Source organism: Cornus florida, unplaced genomic scaffold (assembly GCF_030987335.1).
Source record: "Cornus florida cultivar Cherokee Brave unplaced genomic scaffold, ASM3098733v1 CherokeeBrave_3.0.0_Hap2_Chr05, whole genome shotgun sequence".
In the NCBI taxonomy this organism is placed as follows: Eukaryota; Viridiplantae; Streptophyta; class Magnoliopsida; order Cornales; family Cornaceae; genus Cornus; species Cornus florida.
The window spans coordinates 106788573-106809741 of record NW_026775575.1 but is presented as its reverse complement, the minus strand read 5'-3'; the positions used below and the strand labels follow the sequence as shown (position 1 = coordinate 106809741).

The window sequence follows — 21169 nt, the reverse complement described above, 5'->3', positions numbered from 1 at the left end:
CTTTTAGACTCTTTAATTTCATCAACTTTCTTTACCTTCTTCTCTCTCACCCTCTCTGCACCAAAACTCAACAAATGTCCAAACAAATTGGCCTTTTGATCTCATCATGTTGGATGATCACACTCCATCACTGCTAAATCACAATCCCAGATGGTAATCAATCTCTTATCTTTATGAAGGTAAACGCTACTGATCTTTTTTATTAACAGACAATTACTATGTTTTATAAATGTATCTGTATATGATTCCATATATACAAGTGTTTGTGTGTGTTCTCTTTGTAGATCGATATCTGGTTGCTACTTGCTTATGTTTGTGAAATTATTGTTTGATCACTGTGGCACTTTTTCAACAATGTTCAGGGTTTTCTATTAATGCAGAATTTTGTTGACTATTTTTATTTATTTTTCTTCTTCTTTTTATTATTATTTTTTAATTTTTTAATGTTAGAAAGTACTACTAGATTATAGTTTTGATGGTGAATTTCTTTGGGGTTTGAAGAGATCGAATAACGTATCATTTCGGAACGAGCGTGTTTTGAATTGGAATTATTCGAACTTGGTTTCTCATTGATTACACCATCAGTGTCCTTAATTAAGTCAGTAAATAGAAAAATCCAGTTTAGATTTTGAAGTAAAAATACCACTATCTTAGACTTCATTTGTTGAGTAAAATAATTTTCTCGAAAAATATTTTGTGTTTTTTGGGTTTTTGGTTGTCCTAAAATATATACAAAGAAAACAGATATTAAAACATAACAAAAATAATTCATCAATTTTCGTCAGACCTCCACTCGATAGAATCAACCTAAACCTTTGCTAAACATAAAAAAAAAAGAAAATTACCTTTACGTCCAATCAAAAGGAAGTTCACATCTTCTTGAAAAAATGCAATAACTATATATATTCCATCTCTATGTTTTCAAAAGAAATATGTGAGTGTAAAATTAATTTCAGTGAATGGTACATCTATAAACATCATATATCCACTCTCTACTCTCATAACAGGGCCTTGGACTTGCAGGTAGAGGAGGATCAAGGAGGGTTCAATGGGTCAAGTTCTCTCCAACATTATTCAATTTGCATATCATAATCTGCTCAGACTAGGTCATAATCTGCTAGTTCCTCCCCCAACTCCAACCTCAACAAATGAATCAAACACAAGCTCTTTTACTGCATTACTACCAACACCCCTCAGTTACGCGAGTGGTGCAGAGGATTATGATTTGGAAAGGCAAAGTCATAATCTTCTACTTCCAACCACACAAAATGAATCAAGAACTAGCTCAGCTGGTGCATTACTACAAACCCCACTTAGTTCATCATCAAGCTCATACTCATGCAGTGACTTGAGCACAACTGGTTCATCAATTCATCTATCTAGTTTGGACTTACATGGGGTCTCAAATACAAGCTCTTCTGCATTGCATCATATTGCACTGGGTTTTCACCAATGCTTGAACTCAAATACGGACTCGAGCACAACTAGTGCATTGCATCAGAACTCGCACGGCGACTTGGGCACAGCTTGTGCTTTGCAGCAAGAAATACTGATTGACTTGGGCACAGCTTGTGCTTTGCAGCAAGAAATTCATATTCAATGCATATGTGGTGAAGCAGAGGATGATGATTTGGAAAGGCAAAGTCATAATCTGCTTCTTCCAACCACACAAAATGAATCGAGAACTAGCTCAGCTGGTGCATTACTACAAACCCCACTTAGTTCATCATCAAGCTCATACTCATGCAGTGACTTGAGCACAACTGGTTCATCAGTTCATCTATCTAGTTTGGACTTACATGGGGTCTCAAATACAAGCTCTTCTGCATTGCATCATATTGCACTGGGTTTTCACCAATGCTTGAACTCAAATATGGACTCGAGCAAAACTAGTGCATTGCATCAGAACTCACACGGCGACATGGGCACAGCTTGTGCTTTGCAGCAAGAAATACTTATTTCTTCAGAAAGCTTGGAGTCACTAGGTGACTCAAGTACTAGTAGCCCATTAGAAGAAGTACCTATGGTTCTATATTCAAGCACAGACATACTCAGCAATTCACGTACTTATGTTCCAACATTAGATCCACATTTCGGTGTTGATTTAAACATTGAAGTTGTAGAAAAAAAGAGACAAGCTATTCCAGTTCTCTCACATGTAAACTCAATAGAGCCAAGTGGAAAGGAAAGAGAAAGGGAAAGGGAAAGAGAGAGGAAAAAAGAGAAGGTAAGTAAGGGAGTGGTGATAAAGGAGAGATGGATAAAACATTATAGTAGTCATCAAAAAATTCTATTAGTGGGTGAAGGGGACTTCTCATTCTCTGCTTGTTTGGCTGTGGCTTTTGGTTCTGCCAACAACATGATAGCAACTTCCCTTAATTCTCAAGGTAAGAAACATGCATCAATTCTGTGTTGTAATGGAATCTCAAGCATGCCTTTTCCTTTAAATTGGTTATCATACATATTGAAAAATAGTGACTCCTTCATATTTTTGTAACTCATTACTCACTGACTTCATTCATCATACTGTTATGTTAAAAATGAGATGGACTTTGCAGGGTTTTTGAGAAAAAATTATGGCAAAGCGAGTTCCAACATTGAAAAATTAAGGAGTAGAGGGTGTAAGGTCACGCATGGTGTGGATGCCACTGAAATGGCTAAACATTTGTTATTCGAGAGCATGGAATTTGATTGCATTATTTTCAATTTCCCGCATGCTGGCTTTCTTAATCATGAATCCCGCAAGTCAGAGCTTCGGTTAGTGAACTTCTGCAACAAATGGCTTTCACGAATCGATATATTTATGTAAAAATTATTTCCAATACATTATTTTTTTTCTTTTTTCTTTTCTGCAGACGACACAGAAAACTAGTACGGGAGTTTCTAGCGAATGCCAAGAAAATGATCTCAAAAAATGGAGAAATTCATATTTCCCACAAATCAAATAGCTTCTTCTTGGAATGGAATGTGGAATTCCTGGCATCACAGGCGGGACTTCGAGTTATTGAAGCGGTGGATTTTAATCTGAATGACTATCCAGGCTACCACACCAAATATGGGTTTGGAGGTGACAAAAATTTCAACTGCAACCCCAGCAAAACTTACAAATTTGGGCTTAGAAAAAATATAAAAAATACACTGTACTACTGCTAATGCTGTAAATTTCACTTATTGCATTGTTACTGTTATTTTGATACTTGTTGTAACGAACTTTTATTGTGTGTATATACTGCTATGAATGAATGCAAAGGTTTGTGTTTAAAATATGAGAAATTTTTTGGCGAGAGGAGTCCAGATTGTATGAATGGTCTGTGACTGTCAGTAAATGGGCTTGCTCTTCTACTCCCTCCTGACTTGTTGACCTTTGTTCTGGTGATTTTATTAAATGAAATCTCTCTTTGGTATCTGAAAAAATGAAACAAAAAGTCTATACATTCATGCAATTAAATTGACAAATTGCACATACAATTGAAGAACAATAATATATATATACGTAGTATACATTGACCGGCAAGGAGGAGGAGGAGGAGGAGGGAACAAGTCAAACTAGAGCTCGAGTGGCTCTACCAATTGGGCTAATCAACTTGGCCGAAGAATAAAAATATACAATTGTAATATTTCAAGAAATCACTGGACAAATTACATGAAATGTGTGAAAATAAAGACCATTCCCTTGGTAGAAAATTTTGATTGGATCAATCTTAATCCCTAATTAATAAAGATAAAAGTAAAATTATTATTATTTTTTAAATTTTTTTGTTTTTAGTTGAACTCACACACACAAATCTCTTCTGAGACTTGAACCCTCTACCTCCCTTTGAAAGGTAAAAAGCCGATATCGCTAGGTCATTGGCCCGTTAGTGATAAAAGTAAAATTGCAGTTGCCGAAACTGAATTTTACTTGGTTGTCTCAACCTTTTACAACTATGTATCCATATATTTTAAATTTTTTTTATTAAAATTAAAAAATTTATTGTCCGTTTGACAATCACAGTTGCTTTGTACTTTTGCTTTGACCCGAAGCAGAAGTAATATTTCTGCTTCAGAGTGTGTTCAACACTATTTAGAAATTACTTTGGTAACGTAAATCTGTTACAAGATTTTTAAAAACAAAAAATGAAAGCATGTTTGATAAAAAGTGTTGCAAGTTTGAATGGTTAATTAAAAATATTATTTTAGAATTTTTTTTAAAATTTTTTTCTGAACAATGCTTTGTTACAGTGCGCGAAAACAAATAAAAGTATATATCACTTTGATGCTTTTAATTTTGATCTTAATTTTAAAAAATTATTTAAAAATACAATAAATATTCCTAAATATGTTTGGTGCTTTGCTAGGCTATCGTACACAAACAAAAACCAAAAAAACACGAAAGAAATACAACCAACGCACAGGAGATACTTCTAGTGTGTGTTTAGATTATATGGTCTAACATGATCTATCAAATGTCCAAAAAACATAAAGGAAGTCTTCGTCCTCTGTTTTTTGATTTTTCGATTAAGTTCGAATACATTGGTGCCACGTCACCAATTAAATCATGAAGTCCCAAGGCTATGGCCCACCAACGTACGGAGACCATCTTCTTAGACACTTCCTCCTTTCATCAACTTTAGTTCTTTACCTTCTCTCTCACCCTTTCTGCACCAAACTCAAATTTCCAAACAGATCGGCCTTTTGATCCCATCATGCTTGATGATCACAGTCCGTCACTGCTAAATCCACTCCAATTACAATCCCAAATGGCGATAAATCTCTTACCATAAGGCCTCAACACAATTGCATACATCTTCATGAAGGTAAGTAAAAGCTACTGATTTTTTATTAACAGATAATTATGTTTAATAAATGTATCTATTATATACATGTGTTTTGTGTATGTTTGCTTTGTAGATTGATATTGGGTGATAAACAGGCTGAGTTTTTGCTTATATGTGTGAAATTATTGTCTCTTCACTTTGGGGCTTTTTGAACAATGTTCATGGTTTCTATTAATGTGGATTTTCCTAGGCTTTCTTTGGGTTATTAAGAAAGTTCTAATACTTGAAGACATAATTGGTTACATTTAGATTTTGGACGAAGAACAAAAATTGTCAATATTATTATTATAGAAGCTTTTTATGCCTTTTGATTATTGAAGTTATTCAACAACACTCATTATTTTTAAGTAATGGTTGTTACCAACTCGAAATATTGGTGTTGTTAATGGTTGTTGGATCCTCAAAGTAAAAGTGTTGTTTATGCACAACAAAGCATAGCAAACAATTTGTAAATTGTAAGAAAAATGCTAGTTAAACCTATTTCTTAAGCCGAGGAATGTAGATAGGGTCCGATGTTTGATCTCATCCACTTCATCAAATGGACAAAAATCCTTTTGGGTACACTTGGTTTTAAGAGTAAATGTAAAGAATCAGGTATACTAAATCAATCAAAATGCACATTTCAAGTTGGCTGTTGACAGTTTTTATATGATGGTGGAACTAATTTTCTTGAATGGTGTATTGTGATTGGTTGATAGCATTACTCAATTTGTAATTGAGAGGATGGATCCTCTTTCAATGGATGGTGAGAGTAGTTTTGAATAGATGCTTCTAGACTTCGTGTTTTTGGATCATATGGACTAACTTGGTCTATCAAAAGTCCAAAAAACATAAAGGAAGTCATCGTCCTCTGTTTTATTTTATTTATCCATTAAGTTCGAATACATTGGTGCCACGTCGCCAATTAACATCATGAAGTCCCAAGGCTAAGGCCCACCAACGTACGGGGACCATCTTCTTGGACACTTCCTTTCATCAACCTTAATTATTTACCTTCTCTCTCACCCTTTCTGCCCCATTACACTGCATCACTGCTTAATCACAATCCCAGATGGTAATCAATCTCTTATCTTTATGAAGGTAGACGCTACTGATCTTTTTATTAACAGACGATTACTATGTTTTATAAATGTATCTCTGTATATATATGTGTATGTATATATATGAAATTATGATTCCATATATACAAGTGTTTGTGTGTGTTCTCTTTGTAGATCGATATCTGGTTGTTGCCTATTCGAAATATTGGTGGTGCTAATGGTTGTTGGATCCTCAAGGTAAAAGTGTTGCTTATGCACAACAAAGCATAGCACACAATTTGTAAATTGTAAGAAAAATGCTAGTTAAACCCACTTCTTAAGCCCAGGAGTGTAGATAGGGCCCAATGTTTAATCTTATCCACATTATCAAATGGACGAAAACCCCTTTGGGTACACTTGGTTTAGGAGTAAAGGTAAAGAACCTAAGTATGTTAAATCAATCAAAATGCACATTTCAAGTTGGCTGTTGACAGTTTTTATATGATGGTGGGACCAATTTTCTTGAATGGTGTATTGTGATTGGTTGACGTTGGCAAACCGTGAGAGGATGGATCCTCTTTCAATGGAAGGTGAGAGTAGTTTTAAAGAGTACCAATAACTCGCATTTTTGGAATGTGTTGAATTGGAATTCTTCAAACTTGGTTTCTCAATAAGCCTCGGATAGGTCACTGATTACACACAATCAATGCCCTTAATTATGCAAGTAGAATCAGTAGATGGAAACAAACATCCAGTTTAAATTTTGAAGTCAAAATAGCAATATCTTATTGGGAAATTGCAAGAACTATTCAATCTCTATCCTTTCCAACAAAATATGTACTACTGTAGAATTAAATTTCAGTGAATTGTCCATAAACATCACCACTTTGTACTCTCGTAACAGGACCCTTGAAGGTAGAGGAGGATCAAGGAGGGTTCAATGGGTCAAGTTCTCTCTTACATTATTCAATGCATATGTGGTGAAGCAGAGGATGATGATTTGGAAAGGCAAAGTCATAATCTGCTACTTCCAACCACACAAAATGAATCAAGAACTAGCTCAGCTGGTGCATTACTACAAACCCCACTTAGTTCATCATCAAGCTCATACTCATGCAGTGACTTGAGCACAACTGGTTCATCAGTTCATCTATCTAGTTTGGACTTACATGGGGTCTCAAATACAAGCTCTTCTGCATTGCATCATATTGCACTGGGTTGTCACCAATGCCTGAACTCAAATACGGACTCGAGCACAACTAGTGCATTGCATCAGATCTCACACGGCGAATTGGGCACAGCTTGTGCTTTGCAGCAAGAAATACATAGTCAATGCATATGCGCTGAAGCAGAGGATGATGATTTGGAAAGGCTAAGTCATAATCTGCTACTTCCAACCACACAAAATGAATCAAGAACTAGCTCAGCTGGTGCATTACTACAAATCCCACTTAGTTCATCATCAAGCTCATACTCATGCAGTGACTTGAGCACAACTGGTTCATCAGTTCATCTATCTAGTTTGGACTTACATGGAGTCTCAAATACAAGCTCTTCTGCATTGCATCATATTGCACTGGGTTTTCACCAATGCTTGAACTCAAATATGGACTCGAGCACAACTAGTGCATTGCATCAGAACTCACATGGCGACTTGGGCACAGCTTGTGCCTTGCAGCAAGAAATACTTATTTCTTCAGAAAGCTTGGAGTCACTAGGTGACTCAAGTACTAGTAGCCCATTAGAAGTACCTATGGTTTTATATTCAAGCACAGACATACTCAGCAATTCACGTACTTATGTTCCAACATTAGATCCACATTTCGGTGTTGATTTAAACATTGAAGTTGTAGAAAAAAAGAGACAAGCTATTCCAGTTCTCTCACATGTAAACTCAATTGAGCCAAGTGGAAAGGAAAGAGAAAGGGAAAGAGAAAGAGAGAGGAAAGAAGAGAAGGTAAGTAAGGGAGTGGTGATAAAGGAGAGATGGATAAAACATTATAGTAGTCATCAAAAAATTCTATTAGTGGGTGAAGGGGACTTCTCATTCTCTGCTTGTTTGGCTGTGGCTTTTGGTTCTGCCAACAACATGATAGCAACTTCACTTAATTCTCAAGGTAAGAAACATGCATCAATTCTGTGTTGTAATGGAATCTCAAGCATGCCTTTTCCTTTAAATTGGTTATCATACATATTGAAAAATAGTGACTCTTTCATATTTTTGTAACTCATTACTCATTGACTTCATACATCATACTGTTATGTTATACATGAGATGGACTTTGCAGGGTTTTTGAGAAAAAATTATAGGAAAGCGAGTTCCAACATCGAAAAATTAAGGAGTAGAGGCTGTAAGGTCACGCATGGTGTGGATGCCACTGAAATGGCTAAACATTTGTTATTCGAGAGCATGGAATTCGATCGCATTATTTACAATTTCCCGCATGCTGGCTTTCTTAAACATGAATCACGCAAGTCAGAGCTTCGGTTAGTGAACTTCTGCAACAAATGGCTTTCACGAATCTATATATTTATGTAAAAATTATTTCCAATACATTTTTTTTTTTCTTTTCTGCAGACGACACAGAAAACTAGTACGCAATTTTCTAGCGAATGCCAAGACAATGATCACTGAAAAGGGAGAAATTCATATTTCCCACAAATCAAATGGTTTCTTCTTGGAATGGAATGTAGAATTCCTGGCATCACAGGCAGGCCTTCGAGTTATTGAAGCGGTGGATTTTAATCTGAATGACTATCCAGGCTACTGCACCAAATATGGGTTTGGAGGTGACAGAGATTTCAACTGCGACCCCAGCAAAACTTACAAATTTGGGCTTAGAAAAAAAAAAAATAAAAAAATAACAGTATACTAGTACTAATGCTGTAAATTTCACTTATTGCATTGTTTGTTATTTTGAGACTTTTTGTGCTTGCAGGGTGCTAGCTATACAGTTACCAAATGATGTTATCTGAAAAATATTTTGTTGTAATCAACTTTTATTGTGTGTATACTGCTATGATGAATGTAAAGGTTTGTGTTTAAAATTTTGGAGAGAGGAGTCCAGATTGTATGAATTCTCTAACGTTTTCCTCATCGTTTGCCAGCCCAGTCTGATGAGTAAATGTGCTTGCTCTTCTACTCCCTCCTGACTTGTTGACCTTTGTTCTCGTCATTTTATTAAATGAAATCTCTCTTTGGTATCTGAAAAATAAAATAAAAAGTCTACACATTCATGCAATCAAATTGCACATATAATTGAAGAATACCGGGCCAGGTGGAGGAGGATAAAACAAGTCAAACCAGAGTTGGAGTGGTTATATCAATTGGGCTACTCAACTTTGCCGAAGAACAATAATATACAATTGTAATATTTCAAAAGATCGCTGGACAAATTATATGAAATATGGATGAAGTGCAAAAAACACTTAAATTATACTTTTCGTAACATTTTTATCCTTATTTAAAAAGAAGTGCAAAAAAATACTTGTATTCTTTGCACATTGTGCAAAAATAACTCTAAATAAAAAATTTGACATAAATTAATGCTATAATATCCATTTTGCCCCTTTACACCTCCAAAAATGACCATACCGAATTTCCCTTTTTTTCTCTCTTGAATTTCCTACTCGTCTTGGGATCTCCTCTCCTCATCCCGCACCTTCTCACCAGCAAACCTTCCCATGGCCTTCTTACAGTCGTACGATGTATATATACACATATAAAACACACTCACTACACACACATATATATGTACATATGGTTTTCTAGGTTTAAATTAAATTTTCTGGGACACCCACGAGTCGACTGAGGATGGGGCGAAGTACGCGAAGCCATTGCCCACGCTGTCCCCTCCGAGGCTGAGAGCTACTTTGACATTGGAATGCTTACTCTTGATGGAAGAGACTTGGGAGGGGCTGAGATCATCGGAGTCCCAAAACACGTTCAACTCCCCGTTGGTGGGGGAGGCTGAAGAGGAGGTGGTGCAGTCTATGGCAAAGGAGAGAATGAAGTGGAATTCAACATTTGTGTTAATTGGGACATATGTGAATTTGACATTGTTGAACTCGGCTCCAATGGATTCGCGGAAGAGGTTTGATGGGGCGGCTTTGATCGATAGAGGGCAGAGAACAAGAGCTTGAATAATGAAAAGGGTGAGGAAGAGATGAGGGAATGCCATTGCAATGTGATTGAAGAATGTGTTTGTATTGTGTGTTGTAGGTTATGAGAGAAATGGTGACACTTTGATCAAATTTATATAACTGTGATGGGCACAAAGGTGAGCTATAAGGTAAGAGAAACAGACAATTTAATTTGGTTATTTGCCGTTCATGGAGTTTGTTTTTGCTTCCTCAAATTAGATATAGATATCAGACATGATGTTAGACTTTTTGGCACTCTAAGGAAGATTATTGTGGCCACAATTATTCGTTCTACTATATTGAACCTGAAGCCCAAGAAACCGAACTGGCTTTCGCAGAGGTGGGCCGTCGCCGGAGCTTGGCCAAACTTGAGCTCTCCGTTGGTCAATCGAACTGCTTCGTCTTTCAAGATTACCGGACTTCCAAACAAACTCTCGCCAGAACTGGATCAGTTCAGTCATGTCGTTCGTCGTTGCCGATATATTCAGTCCGTGCTCACCCTTGAATCCTTTCTCGTTGTTCCTCTTACAGCCACTGGAACTATTTGGTGTAATTTTGGATTTCGTTGCTGAAAAGTTTGCGGGTATGTCGAAGCTCGATGAAACTGTTCCTAGATTTTCTCTCGCCAGCTTCAATGGAGGTTTTCAGGTGACCGATAGTTTGGGATTTTTTTTTTTTGAAGATGGGTGGGTACCCTTTTAGTCATTTCGTATCATTTTATTTTATTTATATATTTTATAAAATATGTAACTAAGGACATTTTAGTATAATTTTTTTTTAAATGGTTAAGAAAGATTTATTTATACAAATATTATAATTTTGGGATATTTTTTTACAATACAATAAGCCTATAAACATAATTCAAGATTTTATTTTATTTTATTTTATTTTTTTTTTTTGCACTTCAGCCGACCATTCATTTCCTTGGTTGTAAATTTTACTAGGTTGTCTGTACCTTCAACGACTATCTATCTGTATATTTTAAAATTTTCTTATTAAAATTAAAAATTTTAGTGTGTGCATAGATGCTTCTAGACATCTAGTGGTGTGAGTGGATCATATGGTTTAACATGGTCTATCAAAAGGTCCGAAAAACATAAAGGAAGTCTTCGTCTTTGTTTTTTGATTAAGTTCGAATACATTGGTGCCACGTCGCCAATTAACATCACGAAGTCCCAAGGCTATGGCCCACCAACGTACGGAGACCATCTTATTGGACAACTTTAATTCTTTACACTTCTCAAAAAAAAAAAAAAAAAGAACTTTAGTTCTTTACCTTCTCTCTCACCCTTTCTGCACCAAACTCAAATGTCCAAACAGATTGGCCTTTTTATCTCAACATGCTTGATGATCACAGTCCGTCACTGCTAAATCCACTCCAATTACAATCCCAAATGGCAATCAATCTCTTACTATAAGGCCTCAACACAACTGCATACATCTTCATGAAGGTAAGTAAAAGCTACTGATTTTTTATTAACAGATAATTATGTTTAATAAATGTATCTATACACATATGAATACATACATGTGTTTGTGTATGTTTTTCTTTGTAGATTGTTATTGGGTGATAAACAGGCAGAGTTTCTGCTTATATGTGTGAAATTATTGTCTCTTCACTTTGGGGCTTTTTGAACAATGTTCATGGTTTCTATTAATGTAGATTTTCCTAGGCTTTTTTTGGGTTATTAAGAAAGTTCTAATACTTGAAGACTTGGTTACATTTAGATTTTGGACGAAGAACAAAAATTGTCAATATTATTATTATAGAAGCTTTTTATGCCTTTTGATTATTGAAGTTATTCAACAACACTCATTATTTTTAAGTAATGGTTGTTGCCAACTCGAAATATTGGCGTTGTTAATGTTTGTTGGATCCTCAAAGTAAAAGTGTTGCTTATGCACAACAAAGCATAGCACACAATTTGTAAATTGTAAGAAAAATGCTGGTTAAACCTATTTCCTAAGCTGAGGAGTGTAGAGGGCCCGGTGTTTGATCTTATCCACTTCATCAAATGGACAAAAACCCCTTCGGGTACACTTGGTTTTAGGAGTAAATGTAAAGAACCCTAGGTATGCTAAATCAATCAAAATGCACATTTCAAGTGTGCTGTTGACAGTTTTTATATGATGATGGGACCAATTTTCTTGAATGGTGCATTGTGATTGGTTGACGTTGGTCTAAATAGCATTACTCAATTTGTAATTGAGAGGATGGATCCTCTTTCAATGGATGGTGAGAGTAGTTTTGAAGATTACCAAGAACTTGCATTTTCGGAATGTGCTGGAATTCTTCAAACTTGGTTTCTCAATAAGCCTCGGATAGGTCACTGATTACCCACAATCAATGCCCTTAATTATGGCAAGTAGAATCAGTAGATAGAAACAAACATCCAGTTTAAATTTCGAAGTCAAAATAGCAGTATCTTAATGATAAAGCTCACATGTTATTGGGAAATTGCAAGAACTATTCAATCTCTATCCTTTCCAACGAAATATGTACTACTGTACAATTAAATGTCAGTGGATTGTCCATAAACATCACCACTTTGTACTCTCGTAACAGGACCCTTGAAGGTAGAGGAGGATCAAGGAGGGTTCAATGGGTCAAGTTCTCTCTAACATTATTCAATGCATATGTGGTGAAGCAGAGGATGATGATTTGGAAAGGCAAAGTCATAATCTGCTACTTCCAACCACACAAAATGAATCAAGAACTAGCTCAGCTGGTGCATTACTACAAACCCCAGTTAGTTCATCATCAAGCTCATACTCATGCAGTGACTTGAGCACAACTGGTTCATCAGTTCATCTATCTAGTTTGGACTTACATGGGGTCTCAAATACAAGCTCTTCTGCATTGCATCATATTGCACTGGGTTTTCACCAATGCTTGAACTCAAATACAGACTCGAGCATAACTAGTGCATTGCATCAGAACTCACACGGTGAATTGGGCACAGCTTGTGCTTTGCAGCAAGAAATACATGGTCAATGCATATGTGGTGAAGCAGAGGATGATGATTTGGAATGGCTAAGTCATAATCTGCTACTTCCAACCACACAAAATGAATCAAGAACTAGCTCAGCTGGTGCATTACTACAAACCCCACTTGGTTCATCATCAAGCTCATACTCATGCGGTGACTTGAGCACAACTAGTTCATCAGTTCATCTATCTAGTTTGGACTTACATGGAGTCTCAAATACAAGCTCTTCTGCATTGCATCATATCGCACTGGGTTTTCACCAATGCTTGAACTCAAATACGGACTCGAGCACAACTAGTGCATTGCATCAGAACTCACAGGGCGACTTGGGCACAGCTTGTGCTTTGCAGCAAGAAATACTGATTTCTTCAGAAAGCTTGGAGGCACTAGGTGACTCAAGTACTAGTAGCCCATTAGAAGAAGTACCTATGGTTTTATATTCAACCACAGACATACTCAGCAATTCACAAACTTATGTTCCAACATTAGATCCACCTTTTGGAGTTGATTTACACATTGAAGTTGTAGAAAAAAAGAGACAATCTGTTCCACCTCTCTCACTTGTAAACTCAATAGAGCCAAGCGGAAAGGAAAGAGAAAGGGAAAGAGAAAGAGAGAGAAAGGAAGAGAAGGTAAGTAAGGGAGTGGTGATAAAGGAGAGATGGATAAAACATTATAGTAGTCATCAAAAAATTCTACTAGTGGGTGAAGGGGACTTCTCATTCTCTGCTTGTTTGGCTGTGGCTTTTGGTTCTGCGAACAACACGATAGCAACTTCTCTTAATTCTCAAGGTAAGAAACATGCATCAATTCTGTGTTGTAATGGAATCTCAAGCATGCGTTTTCCTTTAAATTGACTATCATGCATATGGAAAAATCATACTGTTATGTTATACATGAGATTGAGTTTTGCAGGGTATTTGAGGAAAAATTATAGGAAAGCGAAGTCCAACATCAAAAAATTAAGGAGTAGAGGGTGTAAGGTCATGCATGGTGTGGATGCCACTGAAATGGCTAACCATATGTTACTAGAGGGCATGGAATTCGATCGCATTATTTTCAATTTTCCTCATGCTGGCTTTCCTGAAAATGAATCACGCAACTCAGCGCTTCGGTTAGTAAACTTCTGCAACAAATGGCTTCCACGAATCTCTATATATATTTATGTAAAATTTAATTCCCACGGAATATTTTTCATTCTGCAGGCGAAACAGAAAATTAGTACGCCAGTTTCTAGCGAATGCCAAGAAAATGATCGCTGAAAAGGGTGAAATTCATATTTCCCACAAATCGTATGGTTTCTTCTTGGAATGGAATGTAGAATTTCTAGCATCACAGGCAGGCCTTCGACTTCTTGAAGAGGCGCAGTTTAACCTCAATGACTATCCAGGCTATAACACCAAATACGGGTTTAGGGGTGACAAAAATTTCAACTGCAACAACAGCAAAACTTATAAATTCGGGCTTTAAACACAACAAAAAATACAGTCTAATAGGATGTAAACTTCACTTATTGCACTCTACTGTTATTGACGCTTCTTGTGCTGGCCAGGGAACTAGCTGTGCCGTTACCAAATGATGTTTTCTGAAAATATTTTGCTCTAATGTACATTGTGTAGTAAACTGCTAAGAATCTAAAGGTTTGTATAGGAAAGAAGTGCTAAATTTTCGAGACAGGATTGCAGATTGTACATAAGTTCTAACTTTTGTCAATTTCCGGGGGAAAAAAAAAAAAAAAATCAAAAGTTTGATTATTTTCCCGGCTAAAATGCATAGTGACATTTTGATGAAGTGTGTGTTACAAACAATCATGTTAAGAAAACAATTTTAGTACCCAAGTGTTTTCCAAAGTTTAACAGGATTTCAGGAGCCATGGCAGATTGCCCTATTGCACTTGGCTAATTGGTTTCAAGAGGACTCGAAATACATTTGTATATGAAACTACACCTCCATATTAATATAAACATAGAAGGGAAAAAAGAAATTCAATAATTCTGCATCAATGTCTCCTTAACAAAAAACTGTAAAATTAAAGATTTTGTTTTTTTCTGCTTGAGCTTTGCATAATCTCAAGTACTTTTATCATTCCAGATGAGAAAGATTGAAGAAAGAAAAAGCACATCCTAAAATAATTAACCGACACAATGCACAAATATTAATTAAAAAAAAATTCAACTTGATTCCGCAACCCATACTTTCCTTATCAACCTTATATTTTCCATCATTTGATTCAATAAATCACTTAACAAAAACTACATCAGCAACCTTCAACCACGTGCAAAGATCACCAAGTGGGCCCGCCACTATCTCACGATTTCCTTTATTTCTTCCCTAAAATTCGGCTGCCATCAGTCCTAATTTCCTTCTTATCACATCATTCAGCCAACCTGCTCCCTTCCTTCATCCCATCATATTACATTATATATTATATATATATATATATAAGTAACAAAATTAATGAACCCATCAAATCACCTAACATCATCACCAACTTTCCTTTCAACTTTTCTATTTTTCTCTTTTCCGACGGCTGGCCCCCTTCATGCTTCAACAGATACAATATATATATATATATATATATATATTTAAATATATAAAGTAACAAAAACAAAGCCCTAAAAAACAAAAATCTCATGAGACCCACGATACCATCATCACAATCACATTTCCACTCTCCTTCTCTTCGAGCAGGTGCTCCCCACTTCCCTCAGGTTATATATATAAAAAAAAAGATGAAACAAAAAAAATTAATTCAAAGTTCACCCCCATTTCCATTTCATTCCCTCCTTTTACCAAACAACACGTACACCAAAAAAAATATAAACTATATAAATATAACCATAACTACTACACCAAACTCAAACAAATAAAATTATAAATTATAAATTTAAATTTTTAAAAAAATGGGGTTATCACAGTATGAATGGTCTGTGACTGTCAGTAAATGGGTTTGCTCTTCTATTCCCTCCTGACTTGTTGACCTTTGTTCCCCTGATTTTATTAAATGAAATCTCTCTTTGGTATCTGAAAAAATGAAATAAAAAGTCTATACATTCATGCAATCAAATTGCACATACAATTGAAGAACAAATAATATATATGCGTAGTATATATTAACCGGCAAGGAGGAGGAGGAGGATGGAACAAGTCAAACCAGAGCTGGAGTGGCTCTACCAATTGGGCTACTCAAACTTAGCCGAAAAATAATAATATACAATTGTAATATTTCAAGAGATCACTGGACAAATCACATGAAATATGTGAAAATAAAGACCATTCCCTTGGTAGAAAATTTTGATTGGATCAATCTTAATCCCTAATTAATAAAGATAAAAGTAAAATTACTGTTGCCGAAACTGAATTTTACTTCATTGTCTTAACCTTCTACAACTATGTATTCGTATATTTTAAAATTTTCTTATTAAAATTAAAAAATTTATTGTCCGTTCGACAATTACAGTTGCTTTGTGTTTTTGTTTTGACTCGAAAAAAAAGCAATATTTTTACTTTAGAGTGTGTTCCACATTATTAAGAAGTTTTTTTGGTAACGTCAATCTGTTACAAGATTTTTAAAAACAAAAACACGAAAGCATGTTTGATAAAAGTGTTGTAAGTTTTAAAATTTGAATGGTTAATTAAAAATGTTATTTTAGAATTTTTTTTATGAGCAGTGCTTTGTTATGGTGCTAAAACAAATAAAAATATCATTTTGATGCTTCTATTTTTGGCTTCAATTTTGGATGCGCTTCAATATTATTAAAAAATATAGTAAATATTACTTAAACATGCTTCGTGTGCTTATGTTACACTAACAAAAGCAAAAAATACACTAAACAAAAACACTAGCCAATGCACAGGAGATACTTCTAGACTTCTAGTGGTGTGTTTGGATCATATGGTCTAACATGATCTATCAAAAGTCCAAAAAACATAAGGAAGTCTTCGTCCTCTGTTTTTTTATCTTTCGACTAAGTTCGAATACATGGTGCCACGTCACCAATTAACATCATGAAGTCCCAAGGCTGTGGCCCACCAACGTACGGAGACCATCTACTTGGACACTTTCCCCTTTCATCAACTTTAATTCTTTACCTTCTCTCCACCCTTACTGCACCAAACTCAAATGTCCAAACAGATTGGCCTTTTGATCGCATCATGCTTGATCGTCACAGTCCGTCCCTGCTAAATCCACTCCAACTACAATCCCAAATGGCAATCAATCTCTTACCGTAAGGCCTCAACACAACTGCATACATCTTCATGAAGGTAAGTAAAAGCTACTGATTTTTTATTAACAGATAATTATGTTTAATAAATGTATCTATTATATACATGTGTTTTGTGTATGTTTGCTTTGTAGATTGATATTGGGTGATAAACAGGCAGAGTTTTTGCTTATATGTGTGAAATTATTGTCTCTTCACTTTGGGGCTTTTTGAACATTGTTCAGGTTTCTATTAATGTAGATTTTCCTAGGCTTTCCTTGGGTTATTAAGAAAGTTCTAATACTTGAAGACTTGGTTACATTGAGATTTTGGACGAAGAACAAAAATTGTCAATATTATTATTATTGAAGCTTTTTATGCCTTTTTATTATTGAAGTTAGTTTTGAAGTAATGGTTGTTACCAACTCGAAATATTGGTGTTGTTAATGGTTGTTGGATCCTCAAAGTAAAAGTGTTGCTTATGCACAACAAAGCATAGCGCTCACAATTTGTAAATTATTAGTTAAACCTATTTCCTAAGTTGAGGAGTGTAGCCGAATGGTTTTTATCCATTTAACGAAGTGGATAGGGCCAAGTGTTTGATCTTATCCACTTCATCAAATGGACAAAAACCCCTTTGGGTACACTTGGTTTTAGGAGTAAATGTAAAGAGCCCTAGGTATGCTAAATCAATCAAAATGCACATTTAAATTGGCTGTTGATAGTTTTTATATGATGGCGTGACCAATTTTCTTGAATGGTGCATTGTGATTGGTTGACGTTGGCGCACCGTCTAAATAGCAATACTCAATTTGTAATTGAGAGGATTGATCCTTTTTCAATGGATGGTGAGAGTAGTTATGAAGAGTACCAAGAACTTGCGTTTTTGGAACGTGTGTTGAATTGGAATTCTTCAAACTTGTGTTCTCAATAAGCCTCGGATAGGTCACTGGTTACACACAATCAATGCCCTTAATTTAATTATGCAAGTAGAATCAGTAGATAGAAACAAACATCCAGTTTAAATTTTGAAGTCAAAATAGCAATATCTTAATGATAAAGCTCACATCTTATTGGGAAATTGCAAGAACTATTCAATCTCTATCCTTTCCAACAAAATATGTACTACTGTAGAATTAAATTTCAGTGAATTGTCCATAAACATCACCACTTTGTACTCTCGTAACAGGACCCTTGAAGGTAGAGGAGGATCAAGGAGGGTTCAATGGGTCAAGTTCTCTCTTACATTATTCAATGCATATGTGGTGAAGCAGAGGATGATGATTTGGAAAGGCAAAGTGATCATAATCTGCTACTTCCAACCACACAAAATGAATCAAGAACTAGCTCAGCTGGTGCATTACTACAAACCCCACTTAGTTCATCATCAAGCTCATACTCATGCAGTGACTTGAGCACAACTGGTTCATCAGTTCATCTATCTAGTTTGGACTTACATGGGGTCTCAAATACAAGCTCTTCTGCATTGCATCATATTGCACTGGGTTGTCACCAATGCCTGAACTCAAATACGGACTCGAGCACAACTAGTGCATTGCATCAGATCTCACACGGCGAATTGGGCACAGCTTGTGCTTTGCAGCAAGAAATACATAGTCAATGCATATGCGCTGAAGCAGAGGATGATGATTTGGAAAGGCTAAGTCATAATCTGCTACTTCCAACCACACAAAATGAATCAAGAACTAGCTCAGCTGGTGCATTACTACAAATCCCACTTAGTTCATCATCAAGCTCATACTCATGCAGTGACTTGAGCACAACTGGTTCATCAGTTCATCTATCTAGTTTGGACTTACATGGAGTCTCAAATACAAGCTCTTCTGCATTGCATCATATTGCACTGGGTTTTCACCAATGCTTGAACTCAAATATGGACTCGAGCACAACTAGTGCATTGCATCAGAACTCACATGGCGACTTGGGCACAGCTTGTGCCTTGCAGCAAGAAATACTTATTTCTTCAGAAAGCTTGGAGTCACTAGGTGACTCAAGTACTAGTAGCCCATTAGAAGTACCTATGGTTTTATATTCAAGCACAGACATACTCAGCAATTCACGTACTTATGTTCCAACATTAGATCCACATTTCGGTGTTGATTTAAACATTGAAGTTGTAGAAAAAAAGAGACAAGCTATTCCAGTTCTCTCACATGTAAACTCAATTGAGCCAAGTGGAAAGGAAAGAGAAAGGGAAAGAGAAAGAGAGAGGAAAGAAGAGAAGGTAAGTAAGGGAGTGGTGATAAAGGAGAGATGGATAAAACATTATAGTAGTCATCAAAAAATTCTATTAGTGGGTGAAGGGGACTTCTCATTCTCTGCTTGTTTGGCTGTGGCTTTTGGTTCTGCCAACAACATGATAGCAACTTCTCTTAATTCTCAAGGTAAGAAACATGCATCAATTCTGTGTTGTAATGGAATCTCAAGCACGCCTTTATCTTTAAATTGACTATCATACATGTTGAAAGATCACACTGTTATGTTATACATGAGATGGAGTTTTGCAGGGTTTTTGAGGGAAAATTATAGGAATTCGAGGTCCAACATCGAAAAATTAAGGAGTAGAGGGTGTAAGGTCATGCATGGTGTGGATGCCACTGAAATGGCTAACCATTTGTTACTCGAGGGCATGAAATTCGATCGCATTATTTTCAATTTCCCTCATGCTGGCTTTCTTGAACATGAACCACGCAAGTCACAGCTTCAGTTAGTGAACTTCTGCAACAAATGGCTTTCATGAATCTATATATTTATGTAAAAAAAAATTTCCAATTTATATACTATATTTTTTCTTTCTGCAGACGACACAGAGAACTAGTACGCAAGTTTCTAGCGAATGCCAAGAAAATGATCACTGAAAAGGGAGAAAATCATATTTCCCACAAATCAAATAGCTTCTTCTTGGAATGGAATGTAGAATTTCTGGCATCACAGGTAGGCCTTCGACTTATTGAAGCGGTGGATTTTAATCTCAACGACTATCCAGGCTACCGCACCAAATATGGGTTTGGGGGTGACAAAAATTTCAACTGCAACCCCAGCAAAACTTACAAATTTGGGCTTAAAAAAATAACCAAAAATACTGTCTAATAGGCTGTAAACTTTGCTTATTGCATTGTTACTGTTATTGATGCTTCTTGTGCTTGCCAGGGTGCTACCTGTACAGTTACCAAATGATGTTTTCTGAAGATATTTTGCTGTAACGTAATGTATAGTAAACTACTAAGAATGTAAACGTTTGTATGTCTTTTCTGGCTTGACTTTATGTCTCTGTACTGTCATTTTGACTTTAGGTTTTGTGCATTTGAATTTGAATTTGAATGACAAAAAAAAAAAAATAAAAAAAAAATAAAAATTGTCAAGTTTTGACAACACCTAAAAAAGATGATTGACATATGACTGTTGTTACGTCTAATAAATTTTCCTACAATCTCCCCCCTAGTGGGGCCTTAGGGGGTAGGGATCTTCTATCAAATGCTGGAAACAGGACTGCAGTAATAGGAATCGTATACCAGCTTAGAGCTTGACATAATCTCAAGTACATTTATCAATCAGATGACAAAGATAGAAGAAAGAAAAAACAGATCCTAAAATAATTAAATTGTTCTTTATATGCACATTTATTTATTATTATTATTATTTATCTGGGCTCTAATATATAACAATCTGATGCCATTTCTTAATCTCAAATTTCAGTTTCCGAGCAGTCTGGTGAAAACACTGCTTCTATAGCAGAAGAATTCTATAGGACACTTTTTCTTTGAATTAAGTATGGCTTGGACAACAAATTTGGTGATTTCATTATTATTATTATTATTATTGGCCATGAAAATAAATAGTTAACTTATATGCTTCAATTTATTATGCAATATTGCTGACATTGACTCTGCAGGCAAATTCATGGTTAAACCATATTTGAAGTGGACATGTATTAAAAGGGTGGTTTGTTCCACCAATGGTATGGGTATATACAA

At 35.8% G+C, this 21169-nt stretch overlaps 5 protein-coding genes across 7 annotated transcripts; 4 read left to right on the top strand and 1 right to left on the bottom strand.

The window, feature by feature from the left end:
- On the top strand, positions 1-3273 carry LOC132308317 (uncharacterized). Of its 2 annotated transcripts, none has more exons than XM_059806364.1 (4): positions 1-179; positions 1024-2387; positions 2559-2757; positions 2856-3273. In XM_059806364.1, the coding sequence occupies exons 2-4, from the start codon at positions 1049-1051 to the stop codon at positions 3151-3153; spliced, it is 1836 nt and encodes a 611-aa protein (XP_059662347.1). In that variant the 5' UTR covers positions 1-179; positions 1024-1048; the 3' UTR covers positions 3154-3273. The 2 variants fall into 2 exon arrangements, with proteins under 2 accessions (XP_059662347.1, XP_059662348.1); XM_059806365.1 differs by having other exon boundaries at positions 1008-2387.
- A 1339-nt stretch (positions 3274-4612) lies between these two features.
- LOC132308316 (uncharacterized) lies at positions 4613-8884 on the top strand. Of its 2 annotated transcripts, none has more exons than XM_059806362.1 (4): positions 4613-4796; positions 6741-7953; positions 8125-8323; positions 8415-8884. In XM_059806362.1, the coding sequence occupies exons 2-4, from the start codon at positions 6777-6779 to the stop codon at positions 8710-8712; spliced, it is 1674 nt and encodes a 557-aa protein (XP_059662345.1). In that variant the 5' UTR covers positions 4613-4796; positions 6741-6776; the 3' UTR covers positions 8713-8884. The 2 variants fall into 2 exon arrangements, with proteins under 2 accessions (XP_059662345.1, XP_059662346.1); XM_059806363.1 differs by lacking the exon at positions 4613-4796 and adding an exon at positions 5865-5897 and having other exon boundaries at positions 6752-7953.
- A 731-nt stretch (positions 8885-9615) lies between these two features.
- On the bottom strand, positions 9616-10017 carry LOC132309913 (chitinase 1-like). The gene has a single exon (XM_059808168.1). The coding sequence runs from the start codon at positions 10015-10017 to the stop codon at positions 9616-9618; it is 402 nt and encodes a 133-aa protein (XP_059664151.1).
- Positions 10018-11109: 1092 nt separating this feature from the next.
- Positions 11110-14645, top strand: LOC132308315 (uncharacterized). The gene is made up of 4 exons (XM_059806361.1): positions 11110-11430; positions 12546-13761; positions 13885-14083; positions 14175-14645. The coding sequence occupies exons 2-4, from the start codon at positions 12582-12584 to the stop codon at positions 14437-14439; spliced, it is 1644 nt and encodes a 547-aa protein (XP_059662344.1). The 5' UTR covers positions 11110-11430; positions 12546-12581; the 3' UTR covers positions 14440-14645.
- A 2422-nt stretch (positions 14646-17067) lies between these two features.
- LOC132308314 (uncharacterized) lies at positions 17068-20452 on the top strand. The gene is made up of 4 exons (XM_059806360.1): positions 17068-17235; positions 18364-19579; positions 19703-19901; positions 19997-20452. The coding sequence occupies exons 2-4, from the start codon at positions 18400-18402 to the stop codon at positions 20283-20285; spliced, it is 1668 nt and encodes a 555-aa protein (XP_059662343.1). The 5' UTR covers positions 17068-17235; positions 18364-18399; the 3' UTR covers positions 20286-20452.
- Positions 20453-21169: the final 717 nt, after the last annotated feature.

Excerpts from the sequence above, each read along its gene's own strand:
- LOC132308314 (XM_059806360.1), top strand. The coding sequence starts at position 18,400 with ATGGGTCAAGTTCTCTCTTACATTATTCAATGCATATGTGGTGAAGCA. Across the intron at positions 19,580-19,702 it reads AACTTCTCTTAATTCTCAAG|GGTTTTTGAGGGAAAATTAT; the intron begins GTAAGAAACATG and ends GGAGTTTTGCAG. Across the intron at positions 19,902-19,996 it reads CCACGCAAGTCACAGCTTCA|ACGACACAGAGAACTAGTAC; the intron begins GTTAGTGAACTT and ends TTCTTTCTGCAG.
- LOC132309913 (XM_059808168.1), bottom strand. The coding sequence starts at position 10,017 with ATGGCATTCCCTCATCTCTTCCTCACCCTTTTCATTATTCAAGCTCTT.
- LOC132308316 (XM_059806362.1), top strand. The coding sequence starts at position 6,777 with ATGGGTCAAGTTCTCTCTTACATTATTCAATGCATATGTGGTGAAGCA. Across the intron at positions 7,954-8,124 it reads AACTTCACTTAATTCTCAAG|GGTTTTTGAGAAAAAATTAT; the intron begins GTAAGAAACATG and ends TGGACTTTGCAG. Across the intron at positions 8,324-8,414 it reads TCACGCAAGTCAGAGCTTCG|ACGACACAGAAAACTAGTAC; the intron begins GTTAGTGAACTT and ends TCTTTTCTGCAG.
- LOC132308317 (XM_059806364.1), top strand. The coding sequence starts at position 1,049 with ATGGGTCAAGTTCTCTCCAACATTATTCAATTTGCATATCATAATCTG. Across the intron at positions 2,388-2,558 it reads AACTTCCCTTAATTCTCAAG|GGTTTTTGAGAAAAAATTAT; the intron begins GTAAGAAACATG and ends TGGACTTTGCAG. Across the intron at positions 2,758-2,855 it reads TCCCGCAAGTCAGAGCTTCG|ACGACACAGAAAACTAGTAC; the intron begins GTTAGTGAACTT and ends TCTTTTCTGCAG.
- LOC132308315 (XM_059806361.1), top strand. The coding sequence starts at position 12,582 with ATGGGTCAAGTTCTCTCTAACATTATTCAATGCATATGTGGTGAAGCA. Across the intron at positions 13,762-13,884 it reads AACTTCTCTTAATTCTCAAG|GGTATTTGAGGAAAAATTAT; the intron begins GTAAGAAACATG and ends TGAGTTTTGCAG. Across the intron at positions 14,084-14,174 it reads TCACGCAACTCAGCGCTTCG|GCGAAACAGAAAATTAGTAC; the intron begins GTTAGTAAACTT and ends TTCATTCTGCAG.